The 22743-nt window shown below is 42.7% G+C and overlaps 1 protein-coding gene across 4 annotated transcripts in view; it reads right to left on the bottom strand.

Moving 5' to 3' along the window:
- Positions 1-677: 677 nt before the first annotated feature.
- The window catches only part of INPP5F (inositol polyphosphate-5-phosphatase F), a 75961-nt gene continuing 53895 nt past the window's right edge, over positions 678-22743 (bottom strand). For 2 of the 4 annotated variants that reach the window (XM_049764410.1, XM_049764411.1), the window contains 11 exons: positions 18921-19045; positions 17297-17374; positions 16252-16372; positions 13201-13329; positions 12088-12205; positions 9054-9252; positions 6138-6209; positions 5264-5337; positions 4231-4359; positions 3675-3766; positions 678-2430 (listed from right to left, as the gene is read on the bottom strand). In XM_049764410.1, the coding sequence (XP_049620367.1) occupies positions 1312-2430; positions 3675-3766; positions 4231-4359; positions 5264-5337; positions 6138-6209; positions 9054-9252; positions 12088-12205; positions 13201-13329; positions 16252-16372; positions 17297-17374; positions 18921-19045 (2256 nt within the window). In that variant the 3' untranslated portion in view covers positions 678-1311. Of the gene's footprint in view, positions 2431-3674; positions 3767-4230; positions 4360-5263; positions 5338-6137; positions 6210-9053; positions 9253-12087; positions 12206-13200; positions 13330-16251; positions 16373-17296; positions 17375-18920; positions 19046-22743 lie in introns of those variants that run through there. The other 2 variants (XM_049764412.1, XM_049764413.1) reach the window with 2 other exon arrangements.

Here is a 22743-nt window from a genome sequence, read left to right as displayed (position 1 = left end):
CATCATGTGGTGCTGGAAATCGAGCCCTGGGTTGGTGCACATAAGGCTGACACTGACCACTGTACTGTCTCAATGTAAACTTCTTGGAAAATTTATTTTGACTTCAAACCCTTACGTAGTTCTCAGACTCAAGGAATTCTCAAACACGTTGTCACTGTAAATTATATTTTATTTTAAATAGTCACATTTGACACTTCAAAAAAAAGTTAACACTAATAAATAACAAAAGTGGGAATACTTTATTGGTTACAACAGACAATGCTTAGCCAAGAATCATTTCAACGACTCCTTTCAAGATACCAGACAAATCAATACTTGCTTGGAATAAGATGTGCACTCTTCTTTCTCTCTGTGGGCTTACAGAAGAGGCCCTCCTAGTTCCTTGTGGGTAGGGTTGTAGTTATAAATTCAGTTTTAGCACAGCTGTGCTTCAGACTAAATTCTTAATAGTTGGGTACTGTAGTCTATGTTAAATGCTAAGGAATTCCCCCCCTAAAAAGAGTTAGAATTTAGTAAGACTACCTTTAAGAAATTTAAGAATGACCAATTTCCAAAAAATTTAGTTGTGTTCCTGAAAACAAGATGTTTTCATAACAGGGCTGTTATTCATATCTCATGTTTCAGGTTTGATAGGAATGGCAAAGTACACTCAGACTTTAGGGTATGCAAAGTAACATAACATTTTAAATATGTTTAAGCAGAATATGAGTGTAGGGGTAAGGGTGTGCTAGTTAAAATGGGCGTATTTCTTGACTGCAGTGCCAAATCAAGTAACTCAGTTCAATTTTTTAAACTAGGAGTATTTTATTCAAATAAACTAAATATCCTGTTGAGGTAATACTTAGAAACTGACATCAAATTATGAAGCACTAATTTGCTAAATGGGATCACATCCATTTTTATACGTCATCTGCGTCACTCTACCTGTTCCACCAAAAAATGATAGGCTATTACGTCTCCAGATAATCCAGTCCTAATTTCTTTCAAAGAAAGCCACTGCTTTCTTTGTCTGCACATTCTAGAACGATACATTTCTGCTATCCCCACTTCTAAATTGGGAAATCCCTCAAGTTCTGACTTCTTTCAAAATGTTTCAAAATGTTTCCCAACAGACTTAATTAGGATTTGTTATTCCTACATTCAAAATCACAGTACAGCCTATTTTAGAGGGGAAGGTTGGGGCACACCCAGCGGTGCTTAGGGATAAGGTGCTGGGAACTGAACCAGGGTCAATCATAGGCAAGACAAACACCTTAACCCCTGTCCTAGCTTGGAAGTCTTTTAAGCCACAGGATTCTCTCTGACTAGAAATTAAATCTGGATTATTCGTGTCTGGCACTGTGTAAACATACTCTTAAATTCATTTTGCTGGACTTCATTAACTACTTCCGGTTCTGCGGGGCTTTTCTGAACCTTTGCCACTGCAAAGTTGATGCCTTGGGTTAGTCCTGCTTGGGTAATATTAGCTACCTGGACCATGGAGCTTCGAATCTTGGCAAAGGGAGAGACGGCTCTGCTGCTACTGCTTTCAGAGGGAGAAGGAGTCATGTGAAGCCCTGTCTCAAGTTCAAGCATGCTGGATCCAGAACCTGGGGTCTTTTCAGATACCACTACGTGTGCAGTTTCAACGGACAAAAGTTGTGGGCCTGCTAAAGACACATCTAACTGGGACGGCCGAGACGGTACCTGTCCCACTGACTCTGATGGAGTTTGGATTTCTTCGTGAGCAACTTGATTGGTCACTCTGTCCTCACCAACCTGCTGAGACACAGACCTGCTCTCCGACTGCCGGATCATTTTGTGTTGTGCGTCATGTACAAATCTGTGGCAGTAGATCTCCATCGGCTTGGCACCCCCAGCCAGTCTGTGTATATGGTCAGCAGAGGGACTCTTCTTCACAGGAGGCACACAACCTTTTTCGAGCCCACTTCCGTGAATGCTGCCCTCAGTGCTGCTGATGGACTGGGATCGACCACCCAACCTCGGGGCTGAAGCAATAATGCCACAGCTGGGAAGAACATAGTCTACTGGCCCCACATTCTCTAAGGAGCCAGCTACCTGCTGGTCTCCATCACACCTGGAGCTGCTGAGGAACTCATCTGAGTGGAAGGAGTCATTCTCCGAAGACACTTCCCCGTCTGACTCCGCCTGGAGCTCGCCCTCAGCCGCACCTACACTTTCCAGGGCCTCAAGGCTACTGTCTGACTTCCAAAGGTTGACTTTTAAATTTGGTTTTAGAAAGTTAACTTTCATTTCGGGTTTTGTAAAGTTACCTAGTTTTCGTAGATTGCCAATACTTACGTTGGATTTTGTCTGTTTTACTTTCTGATTTAGAGAGGAGAATTTGCTCATTAAAAATTTTTTCCCTTGGGCCAGAGAGCCTTGGTTTTGAGAGCGAATGCCAATGATGTCTTCATGTGGTTTACTGCTCTTTCTAAAAAGTAACACAGGAAGAAAGTTGTAATTCCCTATCTAATCCACCATAGCACTTGTAATGATCTGCTGTAAAGTGAAAAAATATGCTTGTTTGGGGCTGGAGCAATATCACTGTGGTGTTTGCCTTGCACACAGCCAACACAGAACAGACCCCGGTTCGAATCCTGGCATCCCATATGGGTTCTCGAAGCCTGCCAGGAGCGACTTCTGAGTGCAGACCCAGGAGTAGCCCCTGAACACCACTGGGTGTGACCCAAAAAACAAAAACTGTAAAGCAAAATTTTTAAAAATATGCTGATCTCACGTAGAGGTATGAGGCAAAGTGCTGTACACCCACCTTGTGGAATGTGGACAGAAACTTGCTCATCTGGATAAAACCTCTTTTACCTCACACTAAGCAGTGCTTTGGGAGTAATTCCAGTTTGGTGCTCAGAGGCTCTTGTTTTCCCAAGGACAGAACCCAGATTTCCTGTTTTATAAAAACCTGGGAAGCCCACATTTCAAATACACAAGTCATGTGCTTGATGGTTGAGCCACAACCTGTCCCCTCTCTTTTTGGATGGTTCTAGGAGTGAACCCAGGGCCTAACAGATCAAGATAATAAGTGCTCAAATGCTGAGCCACCAATTTTAAATGGAAATTAGTTCATTGGTAGGGGTTCCTTTTACAGATTCATAAAACCTGTGGTTTGTTGTGTTTCTTTGTTTTTGTGTTATACCTGGTAGTGCTCAGTTTACATATGGCCCTGTGCTCAGAAATTACTCCTGGCAGGCTCAAGGAACCATATGGGTTGCCGGGAATCAAACCCGGGTCTTTCCTGGGTCGGTTACACACAAGGCAAATGCCCTACCACTGTGCTATCTCTCCAACCCCAAAACCTGAGTGTTTAAAATTCTTTAGCTACTTAAATTTTATATACCAGATGATATTTTTGCCATTTAAAATAGATCACTTGGGGTCAGAGAGGCCAACCTGGGTTTGATCCTTGGTATCTCATATAGGTTTCCTGAACCTAGAAGGGCAGATGATCCCTGAGCACAGAGCCAAGAGTAAGCCCTGAGCACCACCAGGTATGGCCCCAAAACAAGCATTGTTTTTTAATCAATAGAAATGTACTTTGCTCTCTATCAACCCATCACACATCATGATGCAACTTCTCTCCTGTCTGCAATTATGTCTAAAGAAATGAAGACTGAAATAATGGCTTCTTGATATGTGAGAGAAAAGCAGAAGGATACTTGCCTCTCAAGTTTTTTCTCCATTATTGGTACATCTGACCCCATTGCTTGCTTGGTGATCCGCAGCATCTCTGCAATGCACTGCAGGGTATCTGAAACATAAGCACAGCAGCCTGCTGAAAACAGCACTTTGCACGCAGAGCCTAGATGAATTTTTGGTCTTAGAACAAAATAAAATTTGCTTGACTCCTGGTGGTGCTCAGAGATCATATGGGATGCTGGAGATTGAACCCAGGTCAGTCTCGTGCAAGGCAAACTTACCTTACCTTATTGCTCTGGCCCACAGAAGCCCAATTCTTCCCTGTGTGGTCAGAAAAGCCCTGACTCCCAACCAGCCCAACTGGCTAAATCTCCATTAGCAATTCTCTTGCCCCAAACCCTACCAAGTTCAGATAACCTCCCTGTATCAGAGAAGCTAAGCTGATGTTATACCGTATCAAACCATAAATCTGTCCCTGGGTCAGTGAGTTGATAATTGTATGTAGGTATCAAGTTCTTGTGGGCTTGTAAAAGCAGATTAAAAAAATAATCACTGTCTTATCCTCGTGTTTCGTACCTTTCCCATCTTCTTCTGGATTGCGCATGACAGCTCTCAGCGTGTGGAAGTAGCCACTTGCTTCTTTGTATCTGTAATGCAATCGCATGCAGGAGAACTTCGGCTTGCCAAAAAGAGTGGGTTCTGGACCTAAAAATACAGTGAGGAGTATAGTTCCTTTCTTTTATAATTTTTTTGTGGGGGAGGCCCACACCTGGTGGTTCTCAGGGCTTACTCTTGGCACTGAAATATTTTTTAAATTAAAGAACCATGATTTACAAAGTTTTGATAATTGAGTTTTAGGTATATGTCAACACTAATTCCACCACCAGTGTTCTCATATTCCCTTATCCCTTCCCCTACTCCCCACCCCCTTGCCTGCCACCTTGACAGGCACATTACAAAGTTCAGTATTGCAGTTTAGATCTCCTGTTTTGAGTGAGTGTTGTTGAATTTGTAGCATTATGTTTTATCATCTAAAAGATCTCACAAAGCTTATGATCATTTTGTTTGATAAAGTTATAAATAAAAATTTCAGTTTCAGATATCAAATGCTCATTCGGGGACTGGAGAATACAAGTACTTACCAACCAAGGTTCAATCTCTAACACCCCTGGGCCCCAATGGGAATGATTTGAGTACAGAGGAATAAGCCCTAGCACAGTTTAATGTAGTCCAAAACAAAACACTTTTTAAATTTTTTTTTTATTTTTGGGCCACAGCCAGTGATGCTCAGGGGTCACTCCTGGCTTGACATTTAAAGATCAGTCCTGGTGGTGTGTGGGATACTAGGAATCAAACCTGGGTCAGCTGCCTATAAGGCAAATACCCTACTTGCTGCATATGGCTTTCCCCTCTCAAACACAGAAGTGATAACTAAGATCACTAAGGTGATCTTTACAAGATGACCAGTTAGGTTATATTAATCAGTGTCTTGAAGTTTCTTAAAAATAAAGTATCCTTTTGTGGTTCTAATAAAATGGTATAAAGGTTGCTCTTGACCCACACTTATAAGCCAGTAACTGCTTTCTGATTTACTTAGCTAAAAACTTACCTATTTCTATTTTTTCAAGATCTTCCAGACTTAGTCGTTGATACTGATTTACTTTATCAACTTCATCATCGTAACTAAAGGGAGAGAGATTAGTTAGGAGGATTAAAATCAGAAGTCAAGAGGCTTAAGAGCTGAGATATAACAACAGATACTATGCAGTTAAAATCTCCCAGAGCACAAAATACCCAAAGGTGAAGAAAATTCTTTTAAAAAGTAGATGACAAATTTAATAGATTCAAGCAAAAGTGTACTGATCAGACACTAAAACCATCTTATCCAAAATCAAGAATGAAAGCTCCCTATGACAGATGCCAGTAGTACAATTGGACTACCTACGCAGTACAATGAGTCACACAGGTCAAAAAGAAAGGACTTAGGAAATTAAAAATCAGTTCTGGTAAGGTGATGTGGAAGAAGTACTTGTGTCCTGATTTGTGGCACAATTATGCAGTAGTCTTTCTGGATCTCAATCTGACAGTGAAACACCAATGGCATATAATGATTTCATTAAGTAAGGTGGGGGTGTGTGTGTGCCAGGGACTGCGTCATTATGCGCAAAGTCTCTCACTGCCGCACAGCGTCGAAACATGGAACTGCAATGCAGTCATCACAACAGTGACGTGAGGTGACTCACAATAAAAATGTGAGGCGTATGTTCCAAGACAGAAAAGAATTCTAGATGCGGAAAGAACAAATACCGGTTATGATTTGAATCATTTCAAACTGATAACAAGCCACATTCATGTAACACAGTGTGAAGGAGTCCAATGAAGCTTTAAACGTATCTGTGGCAATAACACTATTATATTTGTCTTACGGATTCTAAATAAGGGGTGGGGAGAACATTCATTTAAATTTAAAAGAGACAACTCACTAGGCCACATAGTAGGCAGAACTGGAAAGCAGAAGCAGCACATCCACGTCTCGGTGAGTGGCATCTATGAGGCTGTATAAACATAATACAGGGGATTAAGTATTTTCATTTTCACCTGCACTTCTGCAAAGCACATTCTGCAAGTACACTGCGGCAGACCCAGTTGACAAAGGGGAAGAAGAAGAAAATAATGGGATGAGATTAACAAGTACTCCTGAAGTTAAATGTATTCAATCCATTAAAGAAAAAAAAAAACCCACTTGTAGAGCTACGAATCTTCTTTTCAAATAGGCTGGGAATGGGGTAGAGAGGTGGGATCAGGAATAAAGAAAACGGGCTGCAAAAGAATTCCCACATCCATCTTTCAAAACAACTACACATCTGAAATCATTTTGCATTACATATGAACTGTAAAAATGGAACCGAATCTAGCTATGCTGGTACCCCCCCTCCCATTTTTAAACAAAAACAGGTTGGTTTCTAAGGAACAAGGAGCATTCTTCCCCCACCCACCCACCCCCGCCATCTTTTGTTCATTTTTTGAGCAGTGGTCAACAATTATTCCTGGTTCGGGGGACCCCATATGATGTGGGGGTAGGAACCTGGGGGAAACAGCTATCTTTTTAGCCCCCGATGCTACTATATTCAAATAAAATACCTGCCCCCCCCCCGTGAATGAATCCTCTACCTTATTAACATAAATACGCTCATGCTAAAATTAAAGACCCCAATGCCATAATCAGATAAATTTGGGCTCTTCCTACAGTCACTCACGTGCACTCAGGACACCAGGATGCGCAGGTTTCGCCAGTTGCCCCGCTCCGGCCAGGTACTATTTACAGCGGCCGCAGCCCCGCAAGTGGAACCAAAAAAGTCCTCAACGAAAACACCGCGACGGAAAAAAGCGCCCCCCCGCCCACCCCCAACCTCTGCCGCAGGACCCAGAAAACCCAGAAGACCCTCCCCCCGCCCCCTCCCCAGCTCAGGGACACACAAGACACGACGACACGACACGACACGACACAAGACACACGATGCGGGAGACGATGCTGCCTGGGGCACCCGCGCCGCCCCGGCCCGGCCCTAACTACTCGTCCTTGCTCTCGGGCCACCCCAGCGTGGTCTCCTTCCACGCCACGAACACGAACACGGCCAGCACCATGTGCAGCCCCGCCACGGCCACCACGGTGGCGTAGAAGCCGCTATCCTCGGGCGACATGTGCAGGAGGCCCTGGAAAAGCAGCAGCTTGGAGGGGAAATACAGGCCCATGGGGACTTTCATCATGAGTCCAGCGAAAAGGAGGACCATTTTGAAAGCCGAGGCCAGGCTGGGGGGCTCGGGGATGGGCTCCGGGGCCCGGGGGGGCGCGCGGGCAGCTGCGGGGCGCTGGACGCTGCGCACTCGGCGGTGGGAGCGGGGCATCGTGGCGTCTGGCGTCCGCGTCTGTCCGTCTAGCGCTCGGGGATGAAGGCAGCAAGCTCCGCACTGCGTCGCCCACAGCGAGCCAGCAGCACAGCACCGCACCGACCGAGGTCCAGCAGCAACTGGCTGTGCGTCACCAGAGCTGCCCACGGCCACCGCGGCAGAGGCAGGGCGCAGGCGCAGCGCCGCCCTCCCGAGCCGGCCCGACCCTCTGCGCCAAGGCGCGGGCGGGGCACTGCGGCAGATGGGTAGGTGGGTGGGTGGGGGGGTGTTTGTGCACACCGAGCTATGGGCAATAGCGCCCGTGCCCGCCGCCCCCCGTGGCCCCTATGGCAAAGCAACAGTGCAAAAGCGGCACCGCCTGCCTGGGCCGGGGGGCTCCTGCCATGCGAAGACCTCCACTGTCCTGTGCAGGATATCTACCGCACTAGCCGGGATGGAGTGTGGCGGGGCTCAGGGTTGGGGGCTCTACTTCTACTCTACAGCACCATGGGGTCGGGGGGCTCTACTCTACTATTACTGCCCGGGCTCAAGGGCTCGACCGTGCCAGGGGCTTTTTACCCTGCCACCAAGAGTTGGGGGCTCTAACGTCATCCACTTGGGGTCTCAGGCTCTGCTGCGCAGGGGCTCTAAGATCTGCATTGCAGAGGTAGGGGAGGGGTGCAGAAGAGGGGGCGCGCAGCCGCAATTGAGGGGCCGCATAGACTTCTCCAGCCTCCCCACCCCCCCACCCCCGAGCGCTACAGGCACTCTCAGATCTGCTGCAGTATTTTTTCCACCATAAAATTCAGCCATCAGGAGAATTTTTTTGGTATGGATTTTCACCCTAGTTTTCTTTTTTTCTTTTCCTTTTTTTCCTGATTTTTTTGGGGCTACATCTGGCAGTGCTCGGAGCTAATTCCTGGTGAGGTTCTGGGGAACATATGGGGTGCTAGAGATCAACTGTCAGGGTGTAAAACTAGCTGTACTATCTATGGCCCCACAGCATTGTAGAAGTTCTATCGTAAAGATATTTTAAAAAATAAAAATCACACACAAAAGCCAAAACCAAAACAAACCCCCAAAAAAACAGCATGTAAAATCTTACTGGAGATCCAGGTTCCATCCCTAGCACCACATATGTTTTAGGCATTTGTTGGTCCGTTTCTTTTGCAAAATGCCAGGATGACTTTACAAGTCTCTGGCATCTTGCTGTGCTTGGCATGTGCATTAATCAAACAAACACAGGCTCTGGGCCAGGATAGAGACCCACACAATCGCATGAAAACTAGTTTTTCAAATTATAAAGCCAAATATTTCACTTACAATTTTTTTTCTTCCTGACTGACTTGTCAGTGCCTCAGTGGGCCTGCCTTAGTGGCTGCTGTGTATTTGAAAGATGTCACGCACCAACATCTAAGCCCACAGCTCTAGGGACCCCTGAGAGGGTTCACTGTAACAGGTCCAGTCTCAGAAATTGCTGTGTCTTAGTCAATCCCCAGGACCCGGCTCACCTGGGGTCACAGTCGATGAGGGCCCAGCCCCCATGGAACTTTTCATCATCAGGCAGGAGCAGCTTCATGTAACTTTGTAACAGCTGACTGATTAGTTCCTGGTGGCTCCTCTGACTTTCCTTATGCAAAGCTTCATGCTCTTTCTCCTTGGTAAATATGGAATAAAGATCTTCTGTCACTGGGATGCCTTGCATCAAATCTAGAGTGGAGAGTATTCACATCTATCATCACCTTCATTTACTAGGACATTTTTACTTGATTTGATTTGTATGGTACCAGGAATTGAGCCTCACATATGCAAGGCAGTGCTTTATTGCTGAGTCACACCCTCATCCATAGATTGTTTGGTTTTAGGCCCTACCTGACAATGCTCAGGCTTATTCCTGGCTCTGTGCTCAGAGGACCATGTGAGGTGCTGGGAATTGAACCTAGATTGGCCACATGCAAGGCAAACACCCTAGTTGCTGTACCATTCCTGCTGTACTCGAGCCCCCAAAACTTTCATAAAATTCAGGTGTCTGTCTGTCTGTCTAGCAGTGGTCCTCAAACTATGGCCCGCGGGCCACATATTGTATTTGTATCTGTTTTGTTTCTTCATTGCAAAATAAGATATATGCAGTGTGCATAAGAATTCGTTCATAAGTTTTGTTTTTACTACAATCAGACCCTCCAATGGTCTGAGGGACAGTGAACTGGCCCCTGTTTAAAAAGTTTGAGGACCCCTGGCTCTAAGGCCTTGGATTAGGCATCAAAAAAATCTATCTATCTATCTATCTATCTATCTATCTATCTATCTATCTATCTATCTATCTATCTATCTATCTATCTATCTAAGGTCTTGGATTAGGCATTAAAAAATCTGACACCCAAGTCACAAAGCAAAATCGTTAAATACACATCAATAGACATCAACAACATTTGAAAAACTTTTTGTTCAAATGGGGCCTGAGTTATAGCACAGTGGTAAGGTGTTTGCCTTGTATGTGGCCAACCCAGGATGGACCCTGGTTTGATTCCCTGAGCCTCCCAGAAGCAATTTCTGAGCACAGAGCCTGGAGTAACCCTCCTGAGCGCCACCAGCTGTGACCCAGAAAAAGCCAACAAAATAAAAAAAGAAAGCCTTTTTGTTCATAAGGAAGTGGATATATTCTGGATACAAGTTCCTATCTGATAAGGTTGTAAGAACAACTGAACCATAAAAAGACAAATAATCCAATTTACAAGAGGGCACAAGTACAGCTCAGATTTTCCTAGTGGCATGTGGCTCAAGTTTCAACAAATCACTATAATCTGGTTCCCTATAGCTAACTAGGATGGAACACATCAGACTGGTGGAGACTCCAGGGAAAGACTTAAGAACAATGTCTATAGAGGGAAGCAGGAAATCAAAACTTTAAGCATCCCAGATTTAGGAAGGATGAGCTGATTGATATTACAGGTGGTGAATAAAGGGAGCCGGGGTCCTCATAACATAACTGAGTTGCTAGATCAGAATAAAGTATCTTATTTTTCTTCCAAACGGTAGGAAACAATTTTCCATTCAGTATATATTCTATCAGTGGCAAATAAACTTATTTACAACAAATTTTTCAAATTCCTAAGCAATCTGTGACTCAAGTCTTCATATATTTCATGTGTAAAGTAGTATTAGGCTGAAAGATATTTCAAAAATAGTCTTGAAAACCACAGGGCAAGATCTTACATTTGACCTAATCCAAAATACTCTAGATCTACTTTAATTCTTTTTTTTTTTTTTTTTTTTTTTTTTGGTTTTTGGTTTTTGGGCCACACCCGGTAACGCTCAGGGGTTACTCCTGGCTATGTGCTCAGAAGTTGCTCCTGGCTTGGGGGACCATATGGGACACCGGGGGATCGAACCGCGGTCCGTCCAAGGCTAGCGCAGGCAAGGCAGGCACCTTACCTTTAGCGCCACTGCCCGGCCCCTACTTTAATTCTTTAAGGTAATATTTTCTTTTTCTTTAAAAAATTTTTTTGTTTGTTTCCCTTCTTTAATATTTTCTTTTTGGGCCACACCTGGTGGCAATCAGGGGTAGTTAGTCCTGGCTCTGTGCTCAGAAATTATTCCTGGCAGACTCATGAGACCATGTGGGATGCCAGGTTGCCGTGTGCAAGGCAAACACCCTACCCTGCTATGCTACTGCTCCAGCCCTAAGGTAATATTTTCATTACTAGTAAATAAAAATAAAACTCAAAACAAAAACATGCCAAGGTATACATTCCACTGAACGACCTAACCCCCTATTTCCTCTACTCAGTAATAAGAACCAGTTAGGACAATCTCTAAATCTGATACTCTAATCCCTAGCTATAAATTATACTCAATGGAAAGGTTGGTGTAATTATCCACAATATAAAGATAAGTGTCACAAGGGGAAAGAATTATACCTCTTAAGTTTGACTAACAGAATATCAAACAGCATGAGTTTTTGTTTTGTCTTTTGGGCTACACTCAGCTATGCTCAGTGCTTATTCCTGGCTTTGCATTTTAGGAGTCACTTCTGGGAGACTCAGATGATGGAATGCTGGGGATTGAAACCAGGATGATCAAGGTTAGTGCAAAGTAAGTACCTTACTTGTTGTACCATCACTACAGTCCAAGTTTTTTTTGGTTTCTGGGCACACCCATTGGTGCTCGCGTTACTCTTGCCAGGCTCTGGGGACCATATGGGATGCCAGGAATCGAACCAGAGTCCTTCCGAGGTTGACAAGGCAAATGCCCTACCACTATGCTATCGCTCTGGCTCCTACAGTCCCAGCTGATGAAATTTTGGGATACCTTATTCCAGAAGCTTCTTATGAAATGAGTAGCAAACTAACTATTATGGAAAATATGATTTCTTTTCTTGCTCTAGATTTAAAAAATCTGTCCAAGTCTAATCTTGCAATAACCTAAATTTGATTTACAAGTGACATGCTAGATATAAAAACACAATGATATAATAAAAAACAGAGGCTATTTAATAAAGCTAACTTCTATAAAATATTAATCAAGAAAGGCCTTTATGTTTCTTACCTATAACTGCTTGCCTGTAAGCATCCTTAAATCGATTCAGGTAATACCTATTGGCTGAATTCACGCCATCCTTCATCACGCCCACCAACTTCCTTTCTCCTGTCCTTGTGAAGTCGCCCTTGTGAAGTCAAGAAAAAAGGCATTTGTACCATTTATTCAGAAACAACAAAGATCCGCAAACCAATATGAGCTTTCCATTCAAGACTGGAATTCTTTAAAATGGACATTTTAAAATTTTTAACTGGACATTTAAAAATGTCTACCAAAAAAAAAATCTAAACAGGGTATGAGGCCGAAGCAATTGTATAGTGACTAGGATGCTTGCCTTGCACACAGCCAATCTGGGTTCAATCCCTGGTACCTCTGAACTCTCCAAGAACAATTCCTAAGTACAGATCCAGAGTAAGCCCTGAACACGAGATGTATCACCAAAGCTAAGAAAAAAATAAAAATATAAAAAGGGTAGCTAAATTCAAATATCTTCTAGGGGCCAGAGTGATAGCACAGCGGTAGGGCATTTGCTTTGCATGCTGCCAACCCGGGACGGATCCTGTGACCCAAAACAAAAACAAAAACAAAAAAATCTAGTATTTCACTGACAAAAAACCAGGTCAAACAGTTATGTGCTATTTGTGGCACCAAGTCTTCACAGCTAATGGTACTTTCAGGGAAAGCTATTCTTGGAAATATGTGGAGTTTCTAACATTTGTAAGGCCAACACTTATTTTATCACAACAAAATAACAATATTCTCAAACCCCACAAACTTCCGATATAAGAAAAAACAGAGAGGGGCCGGAGAGATAGCCGTGGGTAGATTATTACACGTGGCTGAACCAAATTTGATCCTAGCACTCCATTATAGTCCCCTGAGCCTGTCATGAGTGATCACTGACCACAGAGCCCGGAGTAAATGATGATTACTGCCAATTTTCTTGTTTATGGTTTAGAAACATTCTATTTACACACTCCACATTTTTTCAGTTGTTAAGACTCCAGAATGGAGTTAAGAACATGACCAGTAGCCCACATCTCTTTCGTTGAAAACCTGGTTAACTGTTCGCTCAACACCAAATGAGACCACAGTGCTTGTGGCAAGGAGGGATGCGCTTACCTTCAGAGCGGCTGTCCCCGCATACTGTCTGCTGATGGCATCACCATTATTGGCCCACATTATCTGATAGATGCGATTGCATTTCACTGGCAGTGGCTGTTCTGGGGGCATTACACCTAATTTTTTCAGCTAAAATAAACACAATTGTGAGTTAGGGACAAGTTAGTACACTATAGCATACAATGTATGCTGTAGAGAAAGGACACATGATCATAAGCAATTTAAGATTCTTTTTTTTTTTTTTTTTGGTTTTTGGGCCACACCCAGTGGTGCTCAGGTGTTACTCTTGGCTGTTTGCTCAGAAATAGCTCCTGGCAGGCATGGGGGACCATATGGGACACCGAGATTAGAACCAACCACCTTTTGGTCCTGAATCGGCTGCTTGCAAGGCAAACGCCGCTGTGCTATCTCTCTGGGCCCGCAATTTAAGATTCTTAAAGAAATTAAACATTTGCAGACTCTTTTGAAATGAAGCACCTGAGGGATAGGTAATGAATTGCTATAGTTCAATAAACAGAATAAAATAACTAAGCTGCTTTGGTATCACTTTTAAGGTGGAGGCTCATATTAGAATATGTGTTGATTTAAATTTGCCATTGAAGTTAAACTAAAAATAATAATAAAAAAAAAACTACAGATAAGGATTGCGGAGGTAACACAGGGGTTATAAGATATGCCTTGTATGTTTACAATCTCTGGCACCACTTGGTCCCTCCTGAAATTGTCAGGTATAGCCCTGAGTATCCCTGGCAGGGGCAGAGCAGTACTACACTCTGTATTTAACCTGGTTGGTCAATAGTCACTGACAGTTGCTTCCAGAGAAACACTTGGGAACCCATCCCCCCCCCCAAACCAAACAAAAAAACAAAAACAACAGTAATTGTAGTACCAGAACATAAACTGGATCCTAAATAATATTAATACTGTGCCAGGCCTAGGATTCTAAGACCTTTACCTCATCAGTTAATTATCTTGTTTACTACTAACACTCCTATGCCAGGTTATCAGCCCCATTTTAAAGTTGAGAAGATACATCAAGAGCCTGACAACTTAACTGCAGTATCAGAGAGAACAGATCCTCTAAGAATGTACCTGATTTTACTAGAGAAAAGCAAAAGCCATGCTAGAAATTTTTGCCTGGTAAGAATTAGAAAGGGGGGAGGGTTGGAAGGATAAAGAAGGTATATGCGGGTGACCAAAGGGGGATGCTGTGGTGACAGGCACAATTACAGGAAGCAGATTCCATCTGCAGCACAAAATTCCAAGGAAAAAATGCCAAGTCTGGGATGACAAAAGCCCCAATGAGAGTGCTGTTCAAAGAAATGTACTGGTGAAGAAGTAGGTCCCTTACTACCATCATCAACCCACGCAGGGTCTTCCATGAGTGGCCCCAATGGCAGAGCAAAAACATGGTGGAGAAGGCTCAACTAGCACCGGACAGCTCCATATACAGAAGGAATGGTTTAGAGTCAACATTAAAAAAGTACATATGATCTCACAGTAGTTAAAAATACTGGTACTATGGGGCCGGAGAGATAGCATGGAGGTACGGCGTTTGCCCATCATGCAGGAGGTCATCGGTTCGAATCCCGGCGCCCCGTATGGTCCCCCGTGGATGCCAGGAGCAATTTCTGAGCCTGGAGCCAGGAATAACCCCTGAGCACTGCCAGGTGTGACCCAAAAACCACAAAAAAAAAAAAAAATACTGGTACTAGAGGCCGGAGCGATAGCAAAGTGGTAAGGTGTTTTCCTTGCACACAACCTATACAGGACGGGTCCTGGTTTGAATCCCATATGGACCACCAAGCCTGCCAGGAGTGACAGAGCCAGGAGTACACACAGGAGTGACAGAGCCAGGAGCACAGAGCTAGGAGTAACCCCTCAGCGCTGCCGGGTATGACCCAAAAACCAAAAACCAAAACAAAAAAAAACAAAAAAACCAGTGGGTACAGCCTTGAGATTCCTGAGCTCCACTGGGTGGAGAGTGACACTGTTGGAAGTAACTCTAAGCCCCTGAGCACTACCAGGGGTAATACCCCTGACCCCAGGATGCAACCCACAGTTAGCACACAACAAAGGGAGGAGAAAGAAGGAAATAAACATTTTTTTTTCAAGATATTTAACTTCTTTCTGGCAAAGTTTGTGGTTTCCACATTGTAATGCCACCAGGTGCTTAGATACAATAAATGTATAGAACCAAGATTTTAGTTAGTTATTTACATGTGAAAACAAAATAATTTGCAATCCAAAGATTCCAAATTGAAAAAAACCATGATGCAAGAGGACCTCGTGTATGGACAAATAAATCTGGGTAAATGTCCAAAGTTGTCCAGCTGAAGCCAGACATGTTAATCTTCTAGAGTAGACACATCTGAAAGTTGCACATGCTGACTTTCAACATACACATTCAAAACACATGCTCTTTTAATGTAACATTTAATAAATGCGTTCAGGGAGAGACGCCATGGCTGAGTCATTACAGGTAGACCTGATCTCTGAAGCCTCCTAAGCTCTATGCCCCTGCCCTGCCAGAAGACCAGCATTCTGCCCACAACCAACTTTCTTTGAAATCTGATCCGGTTTGGAAATGATGATTAATCTCAGAGAGATGCCAAGTTGCTGAATGATCCTAGTTCCACAGCTTCTGGAGCATGCGGCTGCATATGTGGCAGTGCAACATCTCCAAATACCATAGAACTGAGAGCCCAGTAGGAGCACAGGAAATTAGACAGGAAAGCTGCAAAGATGCCCACTAAGTTCAATAAGCAAAAACTGAGAAGGCTCAACTCGCACCTAACAGCTCCATAGATTTTCAGACAAGGACTTTATGAGATATATGTTGTAATAAGCAATATAAAGTAAATTATTTTGTATCTGCTAAGGGGACAGAGAGGCTTGAGAGGTGGGTAAGAAACTAGGGACACTGGTGTAGGGAAGGTCATATGGTGGTAGGATTAGTGTTGGAATGTTGAATACCTGAAACAACTGTACTAAGAACAACTTTATATATTAGTGTTAAGTAAAGTTTAAAAAAAAAAGATGACAAATTACCTGCTGCTCCATGACTACTCGTGCGATGGCAGCTTGGACTACGTTGGTACGATCCAGACAGTCCATGCAATTTACTCGAAAAATCCCTTCTTGCTTACATATTACCCCAGCTTGATCAACCCTTTTCAAAGACAATATGGGATCATCTTACAACAACAACAATAACAGCATTCATAATCTGTATCAGACATTGTTATATGACAGTAATATAAGAATAATAAGAACTCTATAACTGAGCATAAGAGCAATCCTGACAACCAAGTTATGGGATGCCCATTTAGAACAAACAAAACCAACAAAACCAAAAGTACAAAAACTGATTTGTCCTAAGCTGCACAAGTACTAGGTAGAACTGACATAATCCTAAATGATACTTTTTTTTGTTTTGTTTTGTTTTGTTTTTGGGCCACACCTGTTGAGGCTCAGGCCCCTGATACTTTTTTTTTTAAACCAGAGGCACTTCTGGACACCATGGTGTCCCTCATTTAAGATTCCAGAAATGCAACTAAACAAGTTTAAATAAACCAATTTACATGCCTTGCTCATCTACTTTGTCTGGCCATCTATAGCCTTAAGGTTGAATCAACTATTGTTCCCTCAGTCTTTTACAGAAATTTCTTCTTCCTACATTTTTTTTTTTTTTTTTGCTTTTTTGGGCCACACCCATTTGATGCTCAGGGGTTACCCCTGGCTAAGCGCTCAGAAATTGCTCCTGGCTTGGGGGCATCATATGGGACGCCAGGGGATCGAACCGTGGTCCTTCCTTGGCTAGCACTTGCAAGGCAGACACCTTACCTCTAGTGCCATCTCTCCAGCCCCTTCCTATATATTTCTATAAGCTGAAAACTATCCTCCTTCTCTAATACTTAGGAAATGTTTAAAAACCTAACACCAGGGCCGGAGGGATAACATGGAGGTGGAGCAAAACAAGGAAAAATGTATTTTTCACTTTACTGCATTGTTTTAAGCATTTAGAGACACCAGATAAATTCAGATGGTTCATAGACCAGGGATTTGTCAAACTGATTTCTTATAAAATACTTACCAACACCACTTCATGTCAAGAATAATGTCATGAATTGCATCTGTTAGTGTTTGAACATTCTCAAACTTCATTCCACGGCTAAAATACAAGCCAAGAAAGAAAAAAAAAACTTGTCAATAGTTGTATTTAATGTAAGATATTTAAGATAACTTGAAAGATTAAATTTCTATGAGTATGAGGTTAGCACTATTAAAATTTTAGGTAATTACATAGAAGTCTTTTTTTTTTTTTTTGGTTTTTGGGCCACACCCGTTTGACGCTCAGGGATTACTCCTGGCTATGCACTCAGAAATCGCCCCTGGCTTGGGGGGACCATATGGGACGCCAGGGGATCGAACCACGGTCCGTCCTACGCTAGCACTTGCAAGGCAGACACCTTACCTTTAGCGCCACCTTCCCGGCCCCCTAGAAGTCATTTTTAGTTTTTTTTGTTGGTTTTTTTTTTTTGGTTTTTGGTTTTTGGTTTTTGGGCTACACCCAGTGATGCTCAGGGGTACTCCTGGCTATATGCTCAGAAATCACCCCTGGCTTGGGGGACCATATGAGACTCCAGGGGATCAAACCACGATCCGTCCTGGGTCAGCTGCGTGCAAGGCAAATGCCCTACAACCTGCACCATCGCTCTGCCACTGTTCCCTTTTTTGTTTTTGGGCCACACCCGGTGACACTCAGGGGTTACTCCTGGCTATGCACTCAGAAGTCGCCCCTGGCTTGGGGATCATATGGGATGCCAGAGGGGATTGAACCACAGTCATCCTAGGTTAGCCATGTGCAAGGCAAACGTCCTACCATTTGCACCACTACTCCAGCCCCTTACATAGAAGTTATTGGGGGAGCGGGAGCTTTATTTTAGCTAAAAGGCTGAGGCATATGATTTGCCTCAAGTTTGATCTTGGCACATGGCCCCCCAATCATCACTTAGTGTGGCTAAAAACAAAAGAAACAATAAAAAATTCTCTCAATGAAAACACAAGGTAAGGTTATTAACAAAATTTTTGTTGTTTTTCCTGAATTAAACTTTAGTGAAATTTATTCACAGGAATATAATACAAATATAAAGATGACCCAACAGGATGAGTTTTAAGGAAGAAATTTATTACTTCTGCCACACTCTTATTTAAGCAAAAAGGAAAATTCCAGAAGCTTTTACATAATTGTTTAAGGAAAAAAAATGCCTCTGTCTCCCACTCTGGACCAGAAAGATACTTCAGAAAAAAACTAACTCACATTGTTAGGCAATATACTACCTATTAAAACTAAGTAAATAAGCTAGGGATGTGGCTTGGTGGTAGACTGCATGCCTGAATATGTGAGGTTCTTTGTTGGATTCCCAGCACCACAAAATTAAAAGTAAAGAAAGGATACTCCTTTTTTTTTGTACTTGTCTGTTTGTTTTGGGGCCATACTTAGTGGTGCTCAGGGTTTACTCCTATCTCTACTCAGTGATCATTCCTGGCAGTGCTGGACAACCATATGCAGTACTGGAGATCAAATCATGGTCAGCTGTTTGCACCTTATTGTACTGCCATTCCAGTCTCACTTCTTATTGAAGAGCAGAGAAACTTGGCAGCATCTACTATGAACACTAAGACTGACCAAATCCCATCTCAGGAAATCCTCTTACCAGTGTTCATGGAAGTCAAAAGACACGTAAGTGAGCTGTGAGTTGTTAAAGAGCAGCACCTGCTTTAGGTAAGCATCACCGATAATCTTCTCTCTTCCTGTCTGGTCCACTAAGTTAACAATGACCTGTCAAAAAGAAGAAAATTCACTTAGATCAGATAGTAAAATTAGAGTGGGATTCAAATGACTTATCTGGATTATATTTTTAAAATATTTTAGAGCTTCACTAAGAAATTAATCTACCCAAGCATCCACTATCCCCTACAAAATGAAATTTTCAATTGCTCCAATTAATACATTTTGGCTGATGAGAACTGCTTATAACAATGGTTTATTTGGGCATGATACCATTGCAATAACCAAAAATAACTCATGATTAAAACAAGGTCCTATATAACAGCAAGTATTCCAACTACTTAGGATAAATTTCAAGTTCAATTTGTAGATATAATACCTATCCAATAGACAACACAAAATTTTGCTGTTGCACATAAAAGTAAATGTGACAAATCATACAAAATGGTACTAGATAATTGCCCCCATCACTGGCCAAGTTGCCAACAAAAATCCACAGTCCCTGGCTGAAACCAATCACTAGTAAGAAAAATAGTGGTGTCGTCACTCTTGGGCTATAGCTCTGAAAGCAATCATAAGAGAGGAGAGTGGGCGAACAGAATACTGCTAAGCTGTTGTGAGAAATGAAGACCTGGCCAACACCTGGTCAAGGCATACGGTTATAAATGTATTGTACAAACAGGCCTTAACATCAACAGGGACCATCTCTGAGGACTTAAGGTTTATTTGCACCTATTCCTTTAACACTGCAGTGTTATTTCAATTTGTAGGATGATTATATATACATTTAAATTGTGATTTCTTCTCTGTAACACTACTTACAACAACACATACTGCTAATGTGTGAATTTATTCATATAAGAAATTCAAGTGTAGGATAAAGGCCAAATCCTGACCACACAGACTTCCCCAGGGTGACTCCTATATAGCATTTTCTATGTACTCTTGCAGCCCACCAAATGTATCCTATAAATGTACATGTGCTTATGTATGAGAATGAGTAAGGATGGAAGAGAATTACACATATACCAATTATATGGTTTTGTTCTGTGGGTGTCTTTTGTTTGTTTGTTTGTTTTCTCTAAGTAGAGTGATCCCTAGGCAGAGTGATGTGGTACAGCTTGAGCCCTGCCGTGCTGAGGGGGTCAACCTGACAGTTCTCAGGGCTCTTGCCATGCAGGCAGAGAACTAGGTACCTAGCATACACAATGCATATTCTCCAATCCTTTGTGCTATTCCTGGCCCATTGTGGAGTTTTCTAATAGTGACATACTATATACTTCATTCTGGTTTTCTTTTCTCACTCCCCTATTGATTTTTTTTCCAGGCCACATCCAGAAATACTCAGGTCTCCCAGCCTAGCACTTGGGAGTCCAGGAGGCATAGGGAGCACATCTGGGATTTCTGTATGCAAAGCACGTACTCCAGTCTTTTAAGCTATCTTTCTATCTTTTTTTCTTGGTTTTTGGGCCACACCCATTTGGCACTCAGGGGTTACTCCTGGCTATGCGCTCAGAAATCGCTCCTGGCTTGGGGGGACTATATGGGACGCCGGGGGATCGAACCGAACCACTGTCCGTCCTACACTAGCGCCGCCTTCCCGGCCCCTATCTTTCTAGCTGCATGATTTGGGGGGGGGCACACCCGGTGATGCTCAGGGGTTAGTCCTGGCTGTCTGCTCAGAAATAGCTCCTGGCAGGCACGGGGGACCATATGGGACACCGGGTTTCGAACCAACCACCTTTGGTCCTGGATCAGCTGCTTGCAAGCAAACGCCCCTGTGCTATCTCTCTGGGCCCTAAGCTTCGTGATTTTAAGATCTTTCTATGTCAGATAAAGGTCATCATTTTTAAGTTCTTAAGTATTATATAATATTTAAGTGTTTAAAGTATATTTAGGTATTATAAACAGCTAAGCTATACTTTATTGACTATTGACCTCCTAATGAACAATTACATTGTTTTTATGCTACAATGAGTGTTACAGAACAGACTACCTAGAGTGAATGTTTCTCTTAGAAGACAGACTAAATAGGGTTGGTTTTGTGGGGGGGGGGGGGGTTTGTTTGTTTGTTTGTTTGTTTTTGAGTCACATCCAATGATGCTCAGGGGTTACTACTCCTGGCTATGTACTCAGAAATTGGTCCAGGCTTAGGGAAGCCGGGGATCGAACCGCGGTCCATCCTAGGCTAGCACAGGCAAGGCAGACGCCTTACCTCTTGTGCCACCCCTCTAGCCCCTGGTTTTGGTTTTTGGTATTAGGGTTTCAGTGTGAATTTTCCTGATGATTGATGAAGTAGAACACCATTATAGTAGAACACTATAGACTTGTTGGATTTCTTTCTTGGCAAAGTTACAAAAGTCTTGTCTGGTTTTCTGTAGCATTTTTGTTTATTTTTTTGGGCCATACCCAGCAGCACTCAGGTGTTACTCCTGGCTCTGCACTCAAAAATCACTCCTGGTCGGCTCAGAGATCAGAAGGTATGCTGGGGATCAAACCCAGGTCGGCAGCATGCAAAGCAAACATCCTACCTGCTATACTATCATTTCAGCCCCTCTTTAACATTTTTTGTTTGTTTGTTTTGGGGGGGGGGCACACCTAGCAGTGCTCAGGGAACCATATGTGGAAACAGGAATTCTAAATGAAGTGGCAGAATACCTGCGACAGGCAAGGCAAATGTTTATACCTCTGTATACTCTTTGTCTCCTCTTTTTTTCCTTTTTAAATGGATCTATAAAATATTCTACATAATAAAGAACTTTGAGACTGCATAAGTTGTTTTGGTTGGTTGGCTGGTTGGTTGGTTGGTTGGTTGGTTAGTTGGTTGATTGGTTGGTTGGTTTGTTGGTTTTTGGGCCACACATAGCTGTACCTAGGTACTCCTGGCAGTTTAGGGGACCATATGGCATGCCAGGGATCGAACCCATGTCACCCATATGCAAAGCAAATGTTACCTGCTGTACTATCACTCCAGCCCAAGAGCATATAAAGTTTATTTTGAAAGAAATAAAACATATTCAACAATGAATCTTCCCTTCCAGAAACATAGCTTTTTCTCACCATTTGTTCAATGGTGAGAAGTACATTAGAAATTTTTGCCCCTCCACACACATAGTATCTTTTTTATATGGTTATTCAATTTTAGGTTGCTTTTTCCTATTTTTCCTAATTTGGTTCCTCTTAAAAAATGGGTTATAAGGCATTATTATCAGAATGTTCATTATCAATAATTAAGTTACTCATTTTGGGGCCAAAGAAGTAGTACAGTGCATAGGACAATTGTACTGTATGCAGCCATCCTAGGTTCTATCTCCAGTACCTCATAATTTTTCCCCAAGTGTAAAGTCAAGAGTAAGCCCTGAACACTTCCAGTTATGACCCAAAAGCTTATATTTGGTCAATTTATTGAATTTGTATGTCACTTGACAGCTTCCACACTATTTTGGTTTATAAGATTACATTCATATTCCCTGAGTGCATAAAGGCATATGAAAAGTGAACAAAGAAAAAAAAAAAAAAACAGAAGAAACACATGAAATTGTTATTTCCAGGAGGTTGGCACGTAGGTGGTACTGAGATATGTCTTTCATTTCTTTTTCTAGATACATAGGTTGTCATAAGTGACAAAAGACTAAAACTCTTTTTCAAAAACAGTCTAAGGTAGAATTCTTTTGTTTGCTTTTTTAAACTGTCATTTTGTGCCACACCCAGCAATACTCAGGCTACTACTGCCTCTGCACTCCAGAATT

This window comes from Suncus etruscus, chromosome 17 (assembly GCF_024139225.1).
Source record: "Suncus etruscus isolate mSunEtr1 chromosome 17, mSunEtr1.pri.cur, whole genome shotgun sequence".
Taxonomy (NCBI): Eukaryota; Metazoa; Chordata; class Mammalia; order Eulipotyphla; family Soricidae; genus Suncus; species Suncus etruscus.
Note: the sequence above shows the minus strand (reverse complement) of the source record. Positions and strands in the feature narration are given on the sequence as shown.